This window comes from Indicator indicator, chromosome 17 (assembly GCF_027791375.1).
Source record: "Indicator indicator isolate 239-I01 chromosome 17, UM_Iind_1.1, whole genome shotgun sequence".
Classification (NCBI taxonomy): domain Eukaryota; kingdom Metazoa; phylum Chordata; class Aves; order Piciformes; family Indicatoridae; genus Indicator; species Indicator indicator.
Genome location: NC_072026.1, coordinates 3,540,358 through 3,558,965, shown reverse-complemented (window position 1 = coordinate 3,558,965; position 18,608 = coordinate 3,540,358). Strand labels below are relative to the sequence as shown.

At 47.4% G+C, this 18,608-nt stretch overlaps 1 protein-coding gene across 1 annotated transcript in view; it reads right to left on the bottom strand.

The window, feature by feature from the left end:
• The window catches only part of BRWD3 (bromodomain and WD repeat domain containing 3), a 62,354-nt gene extending 45,558 nt beyond the window's left edge, over window positions 1-16,796 (bottom strand). The window contains exons 1-6 of the mRNA XM_054388787.1: window positions 16,760-16,796; window positions 16,587-16,645; window positions 16,412-16,441; window positions 16,042-16,101; window positions 6,999-7,149; window positions 4,047-4,145 (exon numbers count right to left, since the gene is read on the bottom strand). Of these exons, the coding sequence (XP_054244762.1) occupies window positions 4,047-4,145; window positions 6,999-7,149; window positions 16,042-16,101; window positions 16,412-16,441; window positions 16,587-16,645; window positions 16,760-16,796 (436 nt within the window). The remainder of the gene's footprint in view (window positions 1-4,046; window positions 4,146-6,998; window positions 7,150-16,041; window positions 16,102-16,411; window positions 16,442-16,586; window positions 16,646-16,759) is intronic.
• Window positions 16,797-18,608: the final 1,812 nt, after the last annotated feature.

Genomic DNA, 18,608 nt, shown 5'->3' with positions numbered 1-18,608 from the left:
AGGTCTCCCTGAAGCCTTCTCTTTCCCAGGCTGAACAGCCTCAATTCTCTCAGCCTGTCTTCATAGGAGAGGCTGATCATCTTTGTGGTGCTCCTGTTGTTCTGGGAGTCCCAACACAAGAGAGACCACTCAGAGGAGGTATCACTCACAGTGTGCATAAGAAACACAAGTCTGGATTTCGTAAGAACGCTAGAAAATAAACACTTGGCTCACACATGCAAAATACCTTATCAGAGAATGGCTGTGTGGTCACAAAGCCAGTTAGGACCAGTAAAAGCACCAAAAGAACAAAATGTTCCAAATTTCCTATCTGCTGACCGCATGGAACTCATTTACAGCAGAGAAACACCATCGATCTCTAAGCTCATCAGAGCCCTGCCATTTGGCAGGCCTAAGGTAGCTGGATCACCTTGACTGTGAATTTCCATCCAGCTCAATTGGTTCCCCGAAATCATGCCATGAACCTTCTGGGTCCAAATTTTCACTAACAACATTCACCAACATAAAAGATTTTCATACTCAGGTTTGAACAGCTCTAGCCATCAGCTACAGAAGGCAAAGCACCTTCTTCCTGATCTGCTTTGTGTTGCCTGCACAAAAACAAGAAGTTCAGGCAAAATGGAAGTAGTATTTCAAAGTGGGTTTGTTGTGAGTAACTCCCACTGCTGAGGTAGGCACCAATCCTTCAGCCTTCTAACTGGAAAAGCACCAAGAGTCCTAAACATACCACTGCTGTAAAACATCCAAAGAAATGGTCTAAAACCACAGAATGGCTCAGGTTGGAAGAAACCTCAGAGATCATCTACTCCAACCTCCCCTGTCATAGCAGGCACCTCTCAACTAAACTTGGCTGCTCAAGGCCTCATCCAACCTGGCCCTCAACATCCCCAGGAAGGAGGCATTTACAACCTCCCTGGGCAGCCTTTTCCAGACTCTCACCACCCTCATACTGAAGAACTTCTTCCTAAGATCCAGTCTAACCCTGCTCTCCCTCAGCTTCAAACCATTCCCCCTTGTCCTGTCTCCAGACACCCTTATGAAAAGTCCCTCTGCAGCCTTCCCATAGGATTTCCCCCTTCAGGTATCGGAAGGCAGCTCTAAGGCCCCCCTGGAGTCTTCTCCAGGCTGAAGAACCCCAGCTGCCTCAGCCTGTCCTCATAGCAGAGGTGCTCTCAGACCATTCTCACTGTATTTGCCATGGCATCCTGTCAGCAGCAGAAAGTCAGGCAGCATTTTCCCTTCCTCTCCTCCCCCAGCAGATCACCACACATGTCCAGCACTGAACAGCCAAGCAACACATTCCTGAGCACAACTTCCACAGGTCAGCACTTTCTTGGAGACTCTCCCAACCAGAAGATTCCCAGCTCTGCAAAAACTGGCTGGGAAAAGGCAGCACTGATTTCTTGCTCCAGTTTGGCTGTGCACGACCTTTTATTTTGGAGTACGGATCACAAGGTCCCATCCCAAGCAGCTGGAAAGGCAAAACAGTGCAGCTTAGTGACTCCTCCAGCTGGGAGGGCAATCCCATTCTCATTGCAGAACAACACTCTGACAGTGGTAGCTCAAATCCTTATCAGTGGAAGGGAAGTGATCTAAGAACACTTCTGGCTGCTAGTTCTAAGCAGAACCAGTCTACCCAGTCAATAACACAAGCATTTCATCTCATGAACACACTGTTATGGGTGTCTCTTACTTCAGCCCAACTCCCTCAGCATGCAATTCCAAAAAACTCTAAATCTAAGCCAGCAGAGCACAGGAAGTCACAATTAAACCAAAATATTAACAAGGTTGGGCATACTTCATCACCTTGTACTCTGAAGCAAGCCACAGACACACCGCAGCACCTGTGGCTGTCACTGCTCACCTGGTAAAAAGCATCCAGGTTGCAAATTCAGAGTTTTGTGACTTCCACCTCAGAAATCAGAACAGGGAATCCCAACCCCAAACTTCTGCTTCCTGCACAGCTTCAGTATAGTCAACTTCTTATTTTAATCTTTATACACACTAAGTTGCAAGGAGGGCTGAATTGCTTCAGGAAGTAATACTTGTCAGAAACTCCTTTCTGGCTCTAAAAGACCTATTTCCATTATCACACCTTTACATTCCTTCAAAAAACAATTCTTAAGAGAACACCATAGCCAAATTATTCTGCTGTCTGTGTCACTAAATAGTCACCAAGCTAGCAGCACAGACATTTGTCATAATGGAATGACAAATTCTCTCAGCCTGTCCTCACAGCAGAGGGCTTCCAGCCTTTGTATCATTTCTGAGGCCTTCTCTGGCCCTGATCCAACAGGTCCATGTCTCTGCTGAGGACTCCAGAGCTGGCCCCAGCACTGCAGGTGGGTTCTCAGCAGAGTGCTGCAGAGGGGCAGCAGCATCTGCCTCCACCTGCTGCCCACGCTGTTGAAGATGCTACCCAGGACACAAACAGCCTTCTGGGCTATGAGAGAACTTGTGTCCTGCTTTTTGTCCACCAGCACCTCCAAGCCCTTCTCTGCAGTACTAATTCAACTGTTCCCCACCACTACTTGCAGGCAAACAGCCACTCCTCTTACATACAGAAGATCCATATTTAACTTGGTTATTCCATCACACTGCTATCAGCACACCTCAGGGCTTATGCACAGCACCCTATCAATTTCAACCACAAACAGCCCAGGCTTTGTCACTTGGTGTCTGACAAAGATTTATTTTTCATTAATGAGAAAGCACAGAAGCATATGGTGGAAAAGAGAAGAGTACCATCATCATCCTCATGTGATGCATTCCTTAACCAACCAGGAAGGTCTCTACAACTGCACAAACACATGGTAAATTCAGGTAAAATACCCTAATGAAAACCAAACCAGGGCCCAACAGGACTTACATTTATGCCTGCAAGAACCGAATTTGTTTGCTATCAAAGTAGTTAATGAAAGTTCAGGCCATACAAGGGAAATGCTTTCCAACTTAAGCAAAACAAGCTTAAGCTCTTTGATGATCTGTAAGCTGAATGCCTCCATAGATCCGAGTTTTATTTGAGTTTTTTATCTGTGTGGACAACTGAAACCGAAGCTACACAAATGCTGGTCTGCTGATTATTTCCTTTTTGGAGAAGGATGTTGCAAGCAGTCTGGTTTCTGTCATAACCGAACTCAAATGAATTCTTGAGGCAAAAAAAAAAAAAACAAAACAGTTCCCTGGGAGCCAGGCGCTTTGTTCTGGTCAGATTCCTGAAGGAAAAGATTATCTCCATGCCCATTCCATCTTATAAGCATCTTTTGGGGCCCTCACAACAAGAAATACATTGAGGTGCTGAAGAGGGTCTCGAGAAGGGCAATGAGTATGGTGAAGGGTCTGGTGAAGAGCAGCTGAGGGAACTGGGGTTGTCTAGCCTGGAAAAAAGGAGCCTGAGGGGAGACCTTCTTACTTTCTACAACTCATTGAAAGGGGGTTGTAATGAGGTGGGTGTTGGCTCTTCTCCTTAGCAAGTCATAGGATGAGAGAAAATGGCCTCAGGTTGCACCAGGGGAGCTTTAAGTTGGATTATTAGAAGAAAATTCTTCGCTGAAAGGGTTCTCAAAGACTGGAACAGGATCCCCAGAGGTGCTGAATCCTCATTCCTGGGGGTGTTTAAAAGATGCAGAGATGTGGTGCCAAGGGACATGGTTTAGCCACAGACTTGGTAGTGTTAGAGAATGGTCAGACTCCACGATTTTGAAGGCCTTTACCAACCAAAATGATTCTATAATTTTACATAGAAGCGTATCACAAAAAAAGTACTCCAGCAAGTTGCCCTCCAGACAGGAAAGCTTTTCCACGTGGCCACAATGCTTTAAGGTGTGTACACATGGCCTGGAAGATGCAAGCCTGAATAATACAAAAAGGGTTGTTCTGTTGCCAGTGAGAAACCTTTTTTTTTTTTCAGCCTGATACATGCTGAAACGTCCAAAAAGCCATCAACACAACTCCACAGCAGTGTTTCAAATCAGTAAATTTCAGCTGGAACAGTAATAAAAACACAAAAGGAACACAAACCACCTCAGGTCTGTGTCAAAACTCACCCACATTTGGTGGCTTCCCATAGTTCACAGGTAGTTCTGGAGGTCGGCCTCTGTGCAGGGCTGCAAACGCAGATCCTTTCCATAGTGTATGTCTGAAGTCTGCACCAGTAATATTAACAGCAGGTTACTGAAACAATCAGCCAAACCAGGTCCAAATCATCTATTCTTAAAAATCAAGAGCACCAAGCACCCACTCCCAGCATCCCAAAGTAAGATCTGTCTTTTTAAATAGTTTGTCAGAGTTTTAAGACTTCAAAGAGTTGCTACTCTGATTTCTAGCTCCTAAGCAGTATGGCTGTAAATGGGTTCATCTTAAGTTTTTGCTTTACTTTGCTGAGTGAGGAGTCAAAACTGATGGAAAGAAAAAGAATAATTATAACAGGGGGTGCACTTTGAATGGAAGCAAGACCAAACTTGGGTAATTTGTTGAGTCCCAATAGATAGAAGCCCTCTTCTTATGAGCTGTACTGCTGAGAACAGACATACAGGCACACATTTGCTCCCTCAAAGTGAGAGAAGTGAGATGATTTTTTTTTTGCCTCAATAAAATCTGTTTTCCTGCAATTGGTGGCAAAATGCCCTCCTTTCAGATTCTCCTCTGCACCCCACCCCCCCCAAAAAAATTGTGGTTTTTTTTTTTTTTTTAATGCAGACTATTCTCTTTAAAGACTCTCCAGCTATCTGCTGCCAACTGGCTTCAGAGAGCCTTCTCTCCAGAACAATAGTGATTTTTCTGAGACTGTTCAGAGTGCCTCAGAAATTAGACCTGGATTTCTTCCATTTCTGGCCATCTGGAAAGGAGAGAAATGAGCTTCCACAATGAGTAAGGGCTGAAACAGAAGGATAGTGCCACAGATTGGTGGGTCTCTGTATCACCCTCTAGGTCTCTCAATATGTAAGTGCATAAGCTTATGTGACTCAAAGACTCCTGAAAGCACCCTCTGCTTGAAACCCAAAGTGTACCACAGAATATTACAATGATACACATTAAAAATAGCACTCAGACTTCCTAAAGGAGATGAAAATAGCTTTAAATACTAATGGTAAAAGGAAACTTCATCCTGATGCACATCTAGAAGGAACAAAAATCCACAGCTGTCAACTTTGAAGAAGGCTTGATGGTATTACTGAGTGTTATTTACACACCAAGTTAGCACAATGTCATAGCACCTTCCTCTGAAGGTGAAGAAACTCTACCAGAAATCTAGCAGAAATTTCTTTGCAGTAAATTTATCACATGGTTTAGGAAACACTATATCTTTCAGTGATTAATCTAGCCTCTGTTCCCTAATTCACCCAAGAAACTTCTGGTTCCCTGCACAAAAATTGTTCACCTTCTTTATATTTTGTTGCTGTTTTCTTCTCAGATGGATCTTGAATGTGAAGGACTGCTTCTCTGCAGACTTCCTTGAAAACCTGAAATTCTCCACCCAATTACAGGCAAAACAAGACTCAGTCCCAAAACTCTGCGTAAGGAGCAGTGGTTGCCAGTGGCACATCCCTCCAGGTGATGCCCAGTGCATCAGCAGAATGCTACAAGCCCAATTAGCATCAGAGAGTGACTTCACAGGATGTGGCAAATTAAATGCTCAGCTGCCACAGAAACAGGAAGGTCCTGCTCTCCCATCCCTGCTCCTCTCCCCTGTCACCTCCAGCACTCCCATCCTTCCATGAGCTAATTTCATTCCCTACAACGGCAATAACAAATTTTGCAACATATTAGCTCTCTGAATCAGCACATCACAGGATCAAACAAATTCTGGCTCTGACAGGGAAGAAGTGGCAGGGACATGGAGTGAGGAGGGAAGGGAGGAACCATTCTCTTCAATAGCAGATGGCTCTCAGATCTAGTTAGTTGTAACACAAACCTGTGCTCTCAGGATCATTATCTCAAGCAGAGCAGGTTTTCAAAACGAACAGAACTGGTGCTTTTCTCATGAAAGGCACAGGAGCTTGTGTTTAAACTAACTTTCAAGCAAGGATAAGCAGGAGAATCACAGAATAATCAGTCTCACCTCCTCTCTTCCTCTAAATGCTGCCCCAAATCCCAGCCTGCCCTTCAAGCTGCTTGCACGGCCAGGGAATCAAATAATGCAACAAATGGAATGAATTAGCCTGAAAGAGCCCAGCAAAATATATAAACTGCTGGGTTATTCCAGAGGCAGGCAGGTGTAAATGAAAGAATGGCTGCATTTTAGATGGATCAAATCTCTAATGCAACTCATCACATCATTTACACAAACACCAGAGTGCTGGGGAGGGAAGGCAGAGGAAGCAAGTAACACATCCAGGCAACTATAGACAAGAACTGCTTAAAATGCTATTTCCAACCAAAGAAAGGTGTGCACCAGAGCCAGTGCATGCAGAGCCAGCAAGTGCATGCTAGCAAGGCTGCAACAAGAGCCACAAAATGATGAAGGGAGTGGAACATCTCCCTTATGAGGAGAGACTGAGGGAACTGGGGCTCTTTAGCTTGGAGAGGAGGAGTCTAAGGGGTGACCTCATTAATGCTTATAAAGATGTAAAGGGATGCCAAGAGTTTGGAGTCAGGCTCTGCTGGGTGATGCCCAATGACAGCACAAGGGGCAATGGTGGAAGCTGAGGCATAGGAAGTTCCATGGAAAGATGAGGAAACATTTTTTCACTGTGAGGGTGACAGAAGACTGGAACAGGCTGCCCAGGGGGTTGGGTAGTCTCCCTCTCAAGATATTCAAAACCTGCCTGGATGCATTCCTGTATGACCTGGTATAGGTGATCCTGCTCTGGCAGGAGGGTTGGACTGGATGAGCTTATGAGGTCCCTTCCAGCCCCTAACATTCTGTGAAGAATGCTGATAAGCCCAGGAGATGACCCAGGGTTCATGCAAACACACACAGATAGCACAATATTGAAACAAAAAAGGGTTTGGATCGTCAAAACAAAATTCAATGGCAGATGAATCGAGAATCTTACCTTTTGCTGCCCTCAGGAGAGACTGGCGGCCAACACCTAGCAAAGTCTGAACACCGAGGACACTCTGGGGGATCTCCTTGTCTAAAAGGGGTCCAAGTCTCTCACAGATCCTAAGAAGATAATCTGGAGGGATGTGTGCATTGACAGCCACCTAAACACAGATAAATAACACAGATGTTTGAACGTGGTTTTAGCCTTGCTTTAACTGGTATTTCTTTCTTTGGTTCATATGCAAGTGTTAAAGTTACTGAAATCAAGCCTAAGACCCCTGAAACCTCCCTCAGAAGACAGTTTGGGTACAATTAAAGTGACATGGAGTGTTGAAAAAGTCAGACCAGAAATTCTAAGTGGTCATAGGTTTTGTTGTACTTTGAGATATCCCTTACCAACAAACATGAATCCCTGAAATTCAAAGCTCCCACTGCAGTACTCTGATCCAAAAAGTATTGCCTGGAGACTTTTTAAAGTTTTTTTTTTTTTACCCCTCAGTTCACTCTTTTCACATACAGCATTTCTTGCTTAGCTGAAAAACCCTTGCCAGACACTCCTGTTACTGTAAGAAGCATATGAGCTAAAGCCTAAAAACCTTAAATTCATCCTAAAAGCAACATTTAGCCTACTGTTCTTAGCTCCTGGGAACAAGGATCTTTAAAACCCACGTGTGTAGACTCTGCTTCTGTTTTTTCATCTCTGGAAAACCTTCTTTTTCCCCCTTTACACAGAGGCTGTTTTCCATGGAGAGACAAGAGCTTTTTTAACAGTCTGTTCAAACAGCAAGTAACTTCTGTCTCATTATCCACAGTGTCCTGTACTTGCCTGACTTCTACTACATCTACTGAGGGAACTAAATAAGCTCTGATGTGGAGTTTGTGACACTCCACACCAGAGTTTGCTTAGCTCCTTCACTACAGGACATGCAACTCCATCCATCTCCTTTTTGAAGATCAACAGTAGCAGGTCACTCAGCTCTTACATACCTGTGATTGATGAGGAGAAAAAACCCAAACAACTCCAGTTTATTAGAATTATTTACACCTCTTGTTTCTGTTGCAATATTATGAAGTAATAGGTAGTCACAAACCAGGGTGTTTTTTTTTTTGGTTTTTTTTCATCAAACCATAAACTAATGCCAAATAATACTAAAGCTGACCTGAAAGGGCCAGAGCAGTGCTCACTGTAAAGGAATAACAGCAGGCACACTGCCTGCACACACCCCTCTCTCCTACATGACCACTTCAGATGTGCTCAGCACAGGTCAACATTGGTGACAGTGACAGGGCAGCTCCCTCCTGGGAGCTAGAATGATTCCCCATCTTGGCTAAAGCCATGACCAAGCTTCCCCCTGCACCAGCAGAGGGAAGAAACTACTTCAGCTCCCCGGCTAGGAACACTGACAGAAGAAGGAAAAGGTCTTCTGCCAAGGAGAGCAAAGCTGTGATTCAGAGAAGCATCAGAGCTGGTGGAAAGCAAGATACAGAACCACTTCATCATCATCATCATCCCACCTCCCCAAACCCCAGGGATATGGCCAGATCCAGCACACACATCAGGCGGGAGGAGAAGGTAAATCCTTGACTCAGACCTGCTGCCAAAATGGTGTTGACAGAACTATGTCATCAAACAGATGATGACTACATGTCATTAGGAAAGCATCCACCCTAATTGGGCAACTGCAGTGGTGCTGTGGGGCCCTCCACACTGACTCATGCATTGTATAATCCAGTCACCTGCACTACCAACAGGAGCAGCACCAGCCCACAGACAAGATTTTAACCAAAAACAACCAGGAAAGGCTTTTCTAACGGTGTGTACGAATCAGCTAACTAAACCCAACCAAGGACTCCTCCAGTCTGACTGGAATCCTCACAGAAGGGATACAGGCTTCTGCACACAGCCCTTCAATCACTGCATGTTACAGGTGTAGCTCTGGCATTTGATGCAAGCAGAAGAATCTGCTCTCTGGTGGAAAGGTAAACCTGCTGATTGCATTAACATGGTCCCAGCCCATGATTTTTCACACTGTGAGCATCAGGGGATGACTCCATGAATGCTCTCTTGCACCAAAACTGTATTCTCCAGCCACTCTTTTTTCCTCCCAGATCATAGAATGCCAATGTTGGTACCTTCCCAACTGTGCAGCCAGTGAAGTACCCAAGCACAAACTGTCTTTCATTGTAAATTATATGATACAACAAAAGTCAAAATGAGATCAAAGGATTATCTAAACTTTTGTATTTGCCTATTGTTCTTAACTCATTCCTGAAACAGAACCATACTTGAGTTTTTTTGTTGTCAGAAAAGATCTTTTTAAGATCAGCTCCAATCATTATCTAACTCCACCAAGCCTGGTGCTACTAATATAAAAGTCTTACTGCTACCAAGTATTTCATGATCCCGTACTATCCTCCCATGTATGGGAAGTGCCTGAAAGGATCTACAACAAAGGCAATTCTAAAGGAAGAAGCTGCAATTTAGTAAAATCTGAGTATTAATCTTTTTTTTCCCCCCACATATCTGATAATTAGTAACATGTTCCTCAGTCAACAACTGCCAATTCTAGCAATTTATTAATCCCAGGATTAAAAGATTAAGAAGAGTAACCAAGCTAGAAGCTCTGGAATTTTACTTCTAGGGTAGGGAAAAAGCCCAAACCATAGCATTGTCTCTGGAAACAGAACATTTCACAAGAAGTCCAAGCCATTCTCCTAGTGCAATGCAGCAAAATGCTCCCTTTTCACTCAGGAGCACAGTGTTTTGGAAGCATTGCTGTTATCCCGCGTTTAGAGAGAGGTGCTGAATTAAGCCTGGCAGCAAACATCCTACTGTGGAGACACAGCTCAAGTTACTGGGCAGGCAATGCAGATTAACTCTCCTCAGACACAGAAAGGGACTTGATGGCTTAAAGGTCTGCAGATTAAGTCACAGTTTTGTAAATAGCAAGGAAAGCAAACAGCAGCACACACACAAAGAGGAAGGACAGGTATGCTTGGCTCCTGGAGCACAGGGCAGTTATCTGCACATGCCTGGTGGTCATCTGCCCAGGACACCCAGCTAAGCAGCTCAGGGTAGCAGGCAGCTGCTTGATCAGTGCCCAGACCAGAAAAGTTAATCCAGAGTGAAATCAGCAAGCTGCTGAAGCATCCAGATTTTAGTGCAGACTTTTATCAGGCTGTAAACTTCTCTAAGTGCCATTTAACATGGAGCAAAGTGACCATTTGCTTTATTAACACACCCTCCTCACCAGATGTGCCACCTGCAATCAGAACAGGCCACACCACAGAAGAAAGGCTCTGCCACACTTCTTTCCCTGTATATTTTCATCTTTCAACAAGCCAGAACAGCCCAAATTAAGTGGCCCTTACTCTCAACATTATCACTGTTGTTATTACCAAACAGTTCCATAGGCAGGCACCACCAGCAGCAAATTCTCCTGAAGATTTTGTTCCATAATAAATTCCAGATAAAATGCTCCAACCACAGCCCAGAGCAAACCAAGCAGTTCTATTTTCAGGTTCCCTAAAGAACTTGAAACAAAAATCCTTCCTTTCACCTTTGTCTGAGATAGTTAAGAACGGATTTCAAGCCTATGTCCAAAATGTGAAGCTGCAAGCATACAGGTGAGAAAAACAGTATCCCAACTCAGATTTTCATTAAAGAAAGGATGGAAAGAGGCAATACTTAGCATCAGTTAGAGCCACATCTCTTAATATATGCTAGTCCAAGCCCCACACAGCCAAATTAAACACAGGTAAGGATATTATCACCTCCTCAAATGCATTAGAAAGTATTTTAGAAAATTATTAGAACATTAGAAACATTATTGACAAATAATAGAGGCCCAAAACATGCTTAACAAGAGCTTTTAAAAGAACATGTTGAAATAATGCAGAAGAGCTAAAAATGTGCTGAGAGCAAGTTCTGCACCCTGGGATAAAGTTTTGTTGCCTTAAGATGTGAAATACTCTCTAAAGGTTAAAATGTGAGAGCACAAGAATGCCACAGTACTACAGAAGAGTTCTGACACAGTAACCACACAGGTCTTATAGGTCTGAAAACCTCCAAATATTGGTAAAGTGAATTCCCTCTGTTTAAAAATCCCTCTGCAAAAACAGCCAGGAGTGAATGTCCCCACAGTCAGGATTGTTTTAATCAGTATGCAATTAAGTTGCTACTGTGACAAGCAGCTGCAAGTAAAGAACTATTAGTGAAGTCACATCAGGGCTAGGAGAAACTTCTACCCCCCGAAAGTTATGCTTCTGATGCTGTATTACCAGGTAATCTCAAAGGCTGCCAAGCAAAAGGTCTTCTCTGGCCAGCTAAGACCACAAGCAAGAAGCTTGTTGATCCCTCAAACAAACTCACTCCCATGGCAGGACTGCTGACAATTCCTCCTCCAAGGAAGGTTTCAATAAACAGGAAACAAACAAAGGGAGAAAGCCTTTTTGTGATTACTACTCTTAAGATGCCTGTCTTCTCAGGGATGGGAACCAGATAGCTCTGGACATGTCTCTTTTGGGTGGAAAGACCAGCAAGACATTGTTTTGAAGCATAGACTACATTTGACACAAGAGCTGCATGACAGAAGCAACGCAGGCAGCCAGGCAGACCTCTGAAGGCTCCTTCTTGCCCAGTCCCCTGTGGTAGGCTGGCAGCTGTGCAGCAGCAGCAGATTTCTAGCCTCTAAGCAGTCGTACAACACCTCTCTCATTTGCCAAAACAACAATCAATTACCAATCAATTGACAACTACATCGAAAAGCAGCAGAGGAGACCAAGAGGACCAAGGCAGCTGAGCAAGCAGGAAATTACTCAAGACCTCAAATATGGAATCTCAGCAAAAGGAAGCTCAGATACTGGACTTGCACAAGATGTCAACAGTATGCAAATGCACATGGATGTAAAAGCCATTATCCACTGCACTGCCCTAGAGAGAAGGGGCTGGAACTAACCATGCTACCAGATGACATTTTCCTGAGGTGACAAAACTGTGACACCTCTCCACTGCTAATGCTGGGATTGGCAATAGCTATAAATAACAGCACCTCAGACTCCAGCGAGTTTTAAATCAATGCAGATGGGCAAGGCAGAAACTCCAAGCCAAATCCACTAAGCTGTTCCATACCAGCACAGCCGTTCACAGATGCAGATTCTCCACTGCCCAACAATAGCTGATTTTTCTCTTCTGCCTGAAATGAAGACATATCTTCAGCACAGAACAGGCTGAGCCAGGAGAGACAGCCCATCAAAAAGTTCCTGAAAAATCAGACCCAGAGCCAGTCACCTTTACCAGGAATAAACAAAGATAATTTCAAACAGCAGTCCAAGGGAGGCTGCTCTGATAATGTGAGTTGGTTCAGCTTGACTCGCCTGTGCAACAGCTGCCTCCATGCTGAACTGCTGTGGTTAATTTAAAATAGGAACACTAATTGTGTGCAAGTTGGATGTGCTTCAGGTTCAGCCTGCAGAAGGCTGTGAGGGAGCCTTATTGTGGCCTTTTGGTACCTAAAGGGGCCTGTAAGAAAGACAGGGACAGACTTTTAGCAGGGCCTGTTGTGACAGGACAAGAGGTGATGGTTTTAAATTAAGAAAGAGATTTAGACTAGATAGAAGGAAGAAATTTTTAATGCTGAGGATGCTGAGACACTGTCTTAGGTTGCCCAGAGAGGTTGGTAGATGCCCTGTCCCTGGAACCATTCCAGGTCAGCTTGGACAGGGCTCTGAGCAACCAGATATAGTTGAAGATGTCCCTGCTCGCTGCTAGGAAGCTTCAAAGGTCCCTTCCAAACTAAGCATTCCGTGATTCTATGTCTCACAGGGAACACAAGGACCCTTTCCTTTACAACTACATGTTGTGTCTCAAGCCCACCAGCAGTCAATAACAAAGTAAAAACTTCTCTGGAGTACACCTGGAAGATTACCTCCAGGCAGTCACATGTTGCACATAACAAGTACTCTGAAGTGGAAATCAGCAGAAAAGACAAAGGAAACACAAATGCACCTAAGTTAGTGTCTATCCTCTGGATGGTTTTGCTTGCTGAGTATGATTCTTATTAGTGTGTCTACAGTTACTCTTCTACTGTGCATGAGAGGCATTTGAAGTAAAATATTAAATTAAAAAGAAATCTCAACAGTTTTCAGATCTCGAGTAACAATTTGAGTGAAGTAAACATTCCCTACATAAAGTCACTTTTGTAGGTGATTATTTCCATTACCATTTCCAAAGGTACCTACTCAATGGCAAGACTCTTGGTGTATCTTCTGAAAACACCAATACTAACCTCAACAGCCAAAAAGAATGGAAAACAAAGCTGAAACCTTAGTAATGAGAGCAAGAAATACTGCGTCAGATTTGCCAAAAGAAGAATATCAAGCAAACAAAGACAAATAAATAAATGAACCCAGCCTTCTCTGGGCTTGCAGCCTCTCCTCTCAGACCTGCCTGGCCAGTGTAGTTGCAGCACTAAGCAGGGATAGGAACTGGATTTGGGGTTCTGTCTGGGAAGTGTTCACAAAGGAGAAAGGGCTAGAAAAAAAACCAACACAAAACAACAACTGTATCTCCAATTGCTAGTTTCTATCATTTGGTTTGGGTTCATTATGTGACTGAGATAATTAAAATGAAGGCCAGAGTTACTTGTGTTTGTCACAACCCTGGCTTTGTTCTAAACAAGGCATTCAGGCATCCAGCCGGCCCTGAAGTCGAGTGGTTGAAGTTAATCTACAATCATATGCAACCAAAGGTCCAAATTCCAAATACTTCAGACCCGAGGCAATGAGAGGAAAAAAGGCCTTTCTTCAACATCCTCAGCAGTGAAAGCTTCAGTCTGAGGATTAACAGAGAGAAAAACTCAGTTCATCTTACCCAGCATCAACTTGCCTCGCTGCAGAGATTTATAGTCTTGTTCCTCATTGTAAATCATGATAAACAGTTAAATAATGCTAGATAAAGAAGCAATCTCGAAGGATTGATTAGTGTTGATTAGTTTAAGACAGAAAAAGAAAGCCTACACTTAATTTTGGTAATTTTATACAAGTAGCAATGTCCCATTAATTCCAAGCCTCACTTTACAACAGTTTGTATTCAGTTTCTGAAGTTGTAAAGAAAAGGACAATGCCATCTAATACACAAAAAAGGCTATGAGGCTTTGCTATTCATGCCCCATTGAATGAAAGGGGGTGAGGGGAAAGGTATATTTTACTGGGGTTTTTGGGTTATTTTAATCAGTTACACCATGTCTGAAACCAGATTTCATACTGCCACTGTTAACATTCCTCTTGGGTACTGGGTGTAGTCACAAGCTAAACTTGAAACAGGCTATTGTTAGATTTCAGGTTCTATGAAAGACTGTACAACATTAATATTTATTGAGTGCAGTACTTACTCTGTCTGTTCACTCAACAAACAGTCCCAGAATTATCCACAAAAGATATAAGGAAGCACAACATTCATCTTAAATTCTTAATACATGTTGGAAAGGGAAAGCCAGCAAGTACAAACATCTCATCTCACTGTTACAGAGCTCTCCCCTCTGCATCTGAGCTGCTAAAATACTGCTGAAGTGGAAAACTAACTCTTGAGCAACCAACAAAACGGTTTGAGCAATGCTCACATCAAGATTCCCTCTCACCATTGCACTGGGCTAACTGGGAAAGGCAAGGACATACTTTCGACTCCTTCCAGGTGAGGAGACAGCGATGGTCACATGTATGCAGTGTATCAAGATTCTAAAAAGCTGAGTGAATTTACAGCATTCCAACTGCAAAGTACTACATCAGCACCATACATTACTACCCAGGAAGGAAAACGAGGCCATCTGCACCCTTGGGAAACAAACCCAAATGACTTTTCAGTTCGGATGCTTTCACCGAGAGGCCAGGATGAACACACACATCCCACGGCTGCGAAGGGAGAAGAACCTCCATCCCCGTGCAGCAGGCCCTTCTCGGCAGCACAGAGGGAAGCTGACCTTCCTCAATGACAGATATTCGTACGCTTTATAGCTAGCAAAAAGTAGCTGCTCCATATATTTCACAGTGTTTAATAGTTTCACTGCTACATTTTCTAAAAACAAAACAAAAAAACCCGAAACAAAACAAACCCAAACCTTTCTGACATTAAAGCAGGCCCGGCTTTTCAGCACAGGCTGCAGCCGCAGGCCAGGAATCCCTGAACCAGCCCAGCCGCTCTGCCCGGCGACGGGCCCGGCGGCACGTCGACATGTAATCCCCCACCTTCAAAGCCGCCCGCCCAGCCCCGGCCGCCCCCCGCCGCCGGCCAAAGGCAGGAACCCGCTCCCGACGGCCTCTCCTCCAGCCCACGGCGGCCGGCAGACAGCTGGGGCTTAGCCACGCTGCCACTTCCCCGCGGCGGGGCGGGGGGGGAGCCGAGGCCCTGTCACCCCCACTCGCCGGCAGCCCCAGTAGGGGAGTGTCCGTCAGTCCGCCGCCCCGTCAGGGGGCACAGTAGGAGCTGCCGCCCGGTTGCCAGAAACCGACCAAAGCGCCCCACCGTCCCCGGGCGGGGGAGGCCCAGCAGGCCGCGGGGAAACCGCCTTGGCTCCGGCGGCGAAGCGGCGGCCGGTGAAAAGCTCGCAGAGCGACGGGGGGCAGTAAGGGGGAGACCGGCGCCCCCCGCCCAGACTGCCCTCCCTGCCAGTTCCTCCGCGGCGCCGCAGCCAATCAACTGCAACCTTTCATCGCCTCCCGCCGCTCTACAGCTTGCAAGACGCGACGCCATTCGCCGGGCCGGGCCCCAGTACGTGCCCTCAGATAACCCTCCCGGCCCCACAATAGCACGTCGCAGTCAGTCAGCACCAAGCAGCCCCCGCCACCACCCCGGTGTGTGTGTGTCCCTATCCCGAGCCCGGCCGCGCCGCCCCTTCCCTTCTCTTCCGCACTCTTTGCGGCCCGGCGGCAGCCGCGGCCTCGGCGGGGCGCAGCCCGCAGCCCCGTGAAGGAGGACGAGGCGGGGGTGGGAAGGGAGCGGCGGCCGGGGCGGCGGGGGGGAACTTGTCGGGGAAGTCGGGGAGTGAAACTTGGCTCACCAGGTCCTCGAAGCTGCGGCGGTGCTCCTTGCCCTGCCAGTCCAAGCGCCGGGGGATCAGCTGCGGGAGGGAGACGGGGAGAGGAAAGGAGGGACGAGGACTACCGTCAGACCTCGGCCGGCCCCGCGCGGAGCGACCTCTCCCCGGTCGAGCGAGGGGAGCCCCCGCCGGTGCCAGCCCGCCCCGGGGAGGAGCCCCTCCGCCGCTAACCCCCGGACCCGCCACCCGCAGCGAGGGGCACCCGCGCCTCCCGCGGGGTCTCCCGGAGCCCCGGGAGGAGATGGGCTGGGTTAGACCGGGCAGGGCAATCCCCGACACCCCCCTCCCCGTCTCGAGGGCTTCCCTCGTCCTGCCGGGACAGGCGCTTTACCTGGTGCTCCTCCAGCTCCTCCACCAGCACCTGGGGACAGACGGACACACAGACAAACACACAAAGGACGTGAGTCCGGCGCCCGCAGCGCAGCGGCTCCCCCACCCGCCGTCCTCCTGTCCCGTCCCGTCCCCGCCCGCCTTGGCCCGGCCGGAGCCCCCGGCTCCCTGCTCACCTGGGCGGATTTCTTGCAGGGTCCGGACTGAAGGAACCGGGCGATCAGGTAGTAGAGCTCTGCGGAAGAGCAGGGAGAGAAGGAGAAGGGGACGTGGTTACAACGGAGCGGAGGGGAGAGGGCGGGGGTGGCCGGCGGGGCGGAGGGCAGCCCCCGCCGCCAGCGATACCCACCGGCTTCGAGCTGGGTCGGGGCGGCCGCCGTCGCCATCCTCCTCAGGAGGCCCGAGGGGGAGGGGAGGTGGCGGATCGTGCCCCGGGGAGACGCCGCTCCTACTGCGGTCGAGCCCCCATGGGGAAGCCCAGCTGGCCGTGCGCGGCGCTGGCCCCGGTCCGGCTCTCGCCCGGGCTCATTGCATCGCCGTTCGCCCCATAGATATTCCGGCCCGAGAGGCAGCAGCGGAGCGAGGTGCAGGACGCGCCGCCCGCCGCACGGGGGCGGTGCGCCGCTTCACGAGAGGGGGAAGCGGCGGCGGGAGCCGCGGGGAGGGGACAAGGCGGAAGTAGTGGGCCGGAAGGGAGAGGCGGTGATGCAACAGGGGCGGGTCGCAGTAGGCGGCACTTCCGGGCGGAGTGGCGCAGGTGGTGCCTGGGCCCTCCCTGGGCCTTACGCCAGCCTCGGCGGGCACGCTGCCACCGTGACAGGAGAAGGAGAGCCTAGCTGCCCTGCAGTCCTGTCGATCCGCCCCGCCTCTCCGCATCTACGTCGGAGCTGCAGGGCCTGAAGACGGCCTCTTGCCCTGCTGGGAGACAGAGACCCACAGAGGCCCGGAAAATATTTATTTAAAACAAAGCGCAGGGATTAGGAATCTTTAGTTTCTTGTCAGGCAGGTGGAGGCACGGAGCCTAAGTGGGTTTCATGGAGGGGGACACACAGGAGAGGGCTGCGTGGGTAGAAGGGAGAAGGCAGAGAGCTACACAGCCCTCACTGGCGCCTGTTAAGAAGGGCCTAGTTACAGGAAAAGGCCTGAGGAGGTATATTTGAGTGTGAAACACTTGTATGGAGTACTGCTGGATGTACTGATTAGTAAATTTGAATTTTGGAATTGTTTAATGCAACATAAAACGTAGACAAAGGTACTGAAGATAAAAGTGTGGAGAGATCAATACTTGATGTTGGGGAGCTGGAGAAGTGTCTGCATATTTTAGAAGAGCCATTGTGCATCTCACATGAAGTGTTTGCAGTGGTGGCAAAACATTCTTACACAAAAGAATGCTGTTAATTAACTTAGTATATATTAGCAACTTACTGCTAAAGTGACAAATTTCTGGAGCTTTCACAAGATGCTTCCCATGGGAAAAGCATTTCCCTTCAGAGCTGCTAATGAGAGTTTTAAGAAACCGCTCGCCATGGTAGCTCTGGGAATCTTTTGAAGGCAGGTTCATCTATCAGCTCATCACTAGCAGACAAACAGTGCCACCTCACCACCTGCCAGTCTAGTGGCTTTGTGATAGTAACACCTCTCCCACCTTTCCAGCAGTGCAGTGGAGCCTTCGAGGTTACAGCAGGGCTGCTTCCCGTGAGAGAGGCAGTGTAAAGCTGCAGTTCTCAGAACAAACTGCCGGCTAGGGAAAGAGCCTGCCGGTATTCCCTGTCCTTTGAGGTAGTGTTTCTCCCACCTGTCTTCCAAACTGAGAATTGCAAGCTCATCTCTTCATACGTGATGGGAAAGCAAAGGAGAAACCACAGATGATGTTTTGTAACGTGCCCTGAAAGTCCCCATCAGCTGTTCTGTGCTAGAGAGAATTCTATGCCAGGAGGAAACATAGCACCGTAACTACCCACCCTACTGTATCCCAGGGCCAACAGTTACCCAATGAATTTCTTCATCAGTAGGACTGGTTTCCTCAGCACCTTTTGGGCAGTGAATCACTGAAGCTCTCATGATTTGATTTATTTGATCTTGAGGGTGGCAGCACCCTCGTTTCTTTGCCACAAGGGCAGCGGAACACTGGAACAGGTTGTTCAGGGAGGTGGTTGGGGCCCCATCCCTGGAGATGTTCAAGGTGAGGTTCAACATGT